Raw genomic sequence first — 4268 nt, forward strand, 5'->3', positions numbered from 1 at the left:
TTAGGAGTAGTAGTCGTAGTCTCCTTGGGAGTGGTGGTCTCCTTAGGAGTGGTGGTCTCCTTAGGAGTGGTGGTCTCCTTAGGAGTGGTGGTCTCCTTAGGAGTGGTGGTCTCCTTAGGAGTGGTGGTCTCTTTAGGAGTGGTAGTCGTGGTTGTGGTCTCCTTAGGAGTGGTAGTCGTGGTTGTGGTCTCCTTAGGAGTGGTGGTTGTGGTTGTGGTCTTCTTAGGAGTGGTGGTTGCAGACGTGGAAGTAACTGACAAACATTCACTTGATAGGGCACAAATGCTCTTTTGGCTGCACCATATTTTGCCTTCAGGGCAGCATCCACACGTTGCCCCGTTCTGGGCCGCGTTAGACACACATTGTCCAACGTTCTTGAAGCCGCAGCTCAGGTAGTTGTCCTGGCACCACTGGGCACAACCACTGTTGCCCTGCGGATACGCACAAATAGTGCTGGAGCCTATTGAGTGACCAAGTTAGTGAAGCCCCTTGTGCGGCAGATATCAGATCTCCTTACCTAGAGCTACCAAGGCGATGTATCTCAAGAATGTAGGCATTGTGGACTTGCTGTTGCCAGTATGCCGAAAGTTACTGAAGGTTGAAGAGATGGGGCATGAATAGCAAAAGCCTTTTGTTATAAATTGCTGTTTCAGTCCGGCACCTGGACTCGCTACATTGACTGAGAACCTATTCAGCACCCAAATGGGCGATGTCCATGTTTCTCCTCACCATCCAAACATGAACAGAAGCCAAGGAACTCAACATACTCAGTGTCTGCAGAGAACTAACGACGCCCTTGCATCATTTGGCTTCGCCCAATACCTGCAGTGTCTTTGACCCGAGCAGTCTAGAAGCGCACTGTAGTGAGTCGTGACTGCCCAGTGGCCGTAACCTCTTCTTAAGGTGGATGAGGGCTCTGCATTAGTATGAAGCCAATGACTCACATCTTTGTGATCCAGTATCGCCATCGGTGGGAGTGATCGGAAAGCGCATTCCACAACTTATCATTTTGAGCGGGCGCCGCTGCTGTACAAAGTCATGGCACGTTTTGTGTGACGTGAACACTCATCCTCGTACTCAAGGATCGTATCGGTGGTATTGTCGTCGATTCAGCCGTGTTCATTGCATACAGTCGCTCTCTCGTATCTAATTTTGCTACGTAGCCTCGTTTACATTGACATGTTTTCGAGGCTCAATAGGTCCGACGTCCAGCCGGCCAGCAAAAGCAAGCGGAGAAGGCGTTGTCCATTTTAGAGCCTGGTGGCGCGGAAAGTACGCTTGAAGCGATTCCAACGTCTCTTTCGCCTAACCGAAGCCATCGAGGTAGCCACAATCAGTGCCCACAGAGTGAGAATCCTGGCACACATGCCAACGTCTCGTCCGAGGTAGCTCGCTACCGGCAGCGTAAGGTTGCGACCACTCACAAAAAGCGTGTGACGAACTCTCAAAAGATCATGCCATAGGTGTAAAGAAGACAGCAAAAGCCAAGGAATGAGAGGAAAGGCTTTTCTTGGCAGAAGGGAGAGAAGGGAAAGAAGGCCTGGGAAGGTTTACCGAATGCAAGCAGTGGTCTCAGCGAGACAAAGCACTCCATCTTCAGTTCGAGAACCCTAACTATCCAAGTCTTGTATTCACGTCGGCTCCATTACACGAAGCTGAGCGGTGCAGATAGAAAAACTTCTAACCACTGTATATTACTCCACACCCACTTTCTGTAGGCTCGAAACACATCTGGTTAGAGTGTTCGAGCTTTCATCCCGTCTCGTCCTAATGCTTTGTCCATTTTTGTTCTTTTGCGGATACCATTCGTTGTGTTTCAGACCCCGAAGTGTAAATATTGCACCTTTTAAGCTAGCGCGTCTTCGACTCGGTTTGCCGGTCACTTCTGCGGCTACGAGATGAGATGTCACTGGACAAAGAAGTAATTCCATTCATCCCGATCGAAAAGCCTGCCGGCTGAGAGATACGAGATTACGAGATCGATACCTGGGTCATCAACTCGAGGTTCCAACTGATGTCCGCTATCGATAGTATCAGCTGTTCGGTGTTACTGCATCCCTTTACAGTCCTCTCCTTAGGAGTCTCCTAATATGTTATAGATGTGTTTCGCAATCGTGGCATTCCACTTGCGTGCTTCCTAGTAATCGTCCTCTGCAATCCTTAGCGGACTTACAAATCCACTTTACAGATCTGCGACCAGTACCTGAGAGTTCTCCTGAAGCCGCAGTAGCGTTGTATGCAATGTGAAATCGATGTGCACACACAGCCTCTTTAGCTTTGTGGCTGAGCCACAAAGTGGGGAGAAAGTCAAGCTGACGTTGAGGGGCCGGTCGAACTCTTAAGGTTTGTTAGCTTGCTTCAGCCGGACTCCAGGACCAGTGGCCTCGAAGAATGCAGAAGTCAACAGAAATGATTTTAGTGCTGGAAAAAGTCGTCAATTATTGTAGGTCCATACAATCAAGGCATGGGTTGTATTCCCAGAAAGTGTTGAGTATCGTCAACCTCTCGAGCATATGTGGATGCGCCGATTGTCACAAGTTCCACAAAGCTGGGCCGCGCTGTCCACCGGCTTTGACCTCTCGATCCGGCACTAGAAGTACGTTTCCGTACGTCACAGAGGATTATGCTCAAACTGTTGGATATCACCGTGCTCCACGATCCAGGCTAGGCTTGATCTCCGATCCGAAGACGTTCGTTGACACGTTTCGGCGGCCATTTGGACCAACCGCTACCCCATCTCACGAGCTACGGTACCTTCGTAATTTTGCTTGGCGATTGATATCTGAGTGGTCGGACTGCCTGCCACCAACGAATACCTTGCAGAAGCTTACAAAAGGGTTAGGACCTTGCCCTCTGCACTCTCGACGTTTCAGGTTCGCCGTCTTTTCTATTTGTCAATCTTAGCACCGACGATTTGAATTTCGTGTCAATTATGGTCGATCGTGGGAAGTAACGAGTTGACCATCTCCATCTCCCAACCAGTGGTCGCGAAGATTCAAGTCAAGTCAGTGGCGAAGCTGACGTCTCTGGCGCTGGTCAACCCTACTACAGACTGATCTAGACAGGCGCAAGAGGGTTGGCAGGAGTGCCCACGTTTTGCTAGACAGAAAGCTCTTTCCTTACTATCAGCCCTTCCAGCATCATGCAAGTCACTCAAGATTTCGGCGCCTTTGGTAGTTTGAGACAAAAACTTGCCAAGGCAACGTCCAACCGAATGAGAAGAAAGTACGACGACTCTAAGGGAGGCACCCGTAGCCGTAACTGGAGCCTATATCTGTTTCGAGGGACACACTCAGGGACTCCGTGAATAAGGATCAAGTGCCGTTTCAAGTGCCCGGACGATGTCACGCTTGCCTCGAGCTCGGGCAAATCGTGCAAAGGGTGACTCCCTTTCACATCAAGCTCCACAAAAATTTTGCAGACTTGAAGAAATCGGCACAGAGGAGATGTGATCTGTACATGGCGTTTGTCTGGTGTCTTCAGCATATTACATCGTCCGATTTTCTTTCTCCGATCTAACATGTTCAGCCGAACCCGTATATGCATCTGTTCAACCGTCACTAAGCACACTCAATATTGAAGTAGGAGATGAGACATCTACAACACATAGGCCTGAGCAGGAGAGTTACTGATATTTCTGAACTAACGATCGAGAGGTTCAATGGTGATTTTATCCTTTGGTTTAACCCTTTGGACCCCACCGATGCGTGGTAGAACTTTCTTGAACGGAACAGATAGAAGACTTCTAACTGGTTTGTTTCTATAGGAGAATAATAGAAGAAAATAAAAAACAAGAGGTCAATGTAGAGCTAGAACTCCGGCTTCTTCGACTGAATCGTATGTCCAAAACCATGTCTCTTTTCAAATGTGGTGTCAACGTGCTCTGTGGACGATTTTCCGGCAACGTTCATGCGTAGGTCGCCAGTGGTCTTCTGTAGACTCTCATCGTTCATCTGGGCCATGATCTTAAGAGCCCGCGCCCCTACGGTAAGCCCGTTGGCTCTAATCAAGTCTCCCATAGTGGATACGACCGTCTGAAAAGAGTCCTCCGCTGTGTCGATGTTTTCGAAGACGTTTACTCAGTGCTGCTGTGCTTTGCCAACGACGTCCAGACATTGACGGGCGCTGTTCAATCGCTGTATTATTTGACTTCCATCTGGTCCGTCTGGTGTCTTTTTCAGTTCCCGAAGACCTTGCAAGTGCTCCCCATGATGCTGCTTGTCGCATTCGCAGTGTTTTTTCGATACTGAACACCTTGCGATCTCGAT

The 4268-nt window shown here is 49.1% G+C and overlaps 1 protein-coding gene across 1 annotated transcript; it reads right to left on the minus strand.

The window, feature by feature from the left end:
- Window positions 1-3809: 3809 nt before the first annotated feature.
- Window positions 3810-4019, minus strand: LTR64_008824 (uncharacterized protein; the record flags this gene model as incomplete). The annotated part of the gene is made up of 1 exon (XM_064903115.1): window positions 3810-4019. One exon carries the CDS (start codon window positions 4017-4019, stop codon window positions 3810-3812), a length of 210 nt encoding a protein of 69 aa, XP_064750472.1.
- Window positions 4020-4268: the final 249 nt, after the last annotated feature.

Source organism: Lithohypha guttulata, assembly GCF_036872675.1.
Source record: "Lithohypha guttulata strain CCFEE 5908 chromosome Unknown scaffold_30, whole genome shotgun sequence".
In the NCBI taxonomy this organism is placed as follows: Eukaryota; Fungi; Ascomycota; class Eurotiomycetes; order Chaetothyriales; family Trichomeriaceae; genus Lithohypha; species Lithohypha guttulata.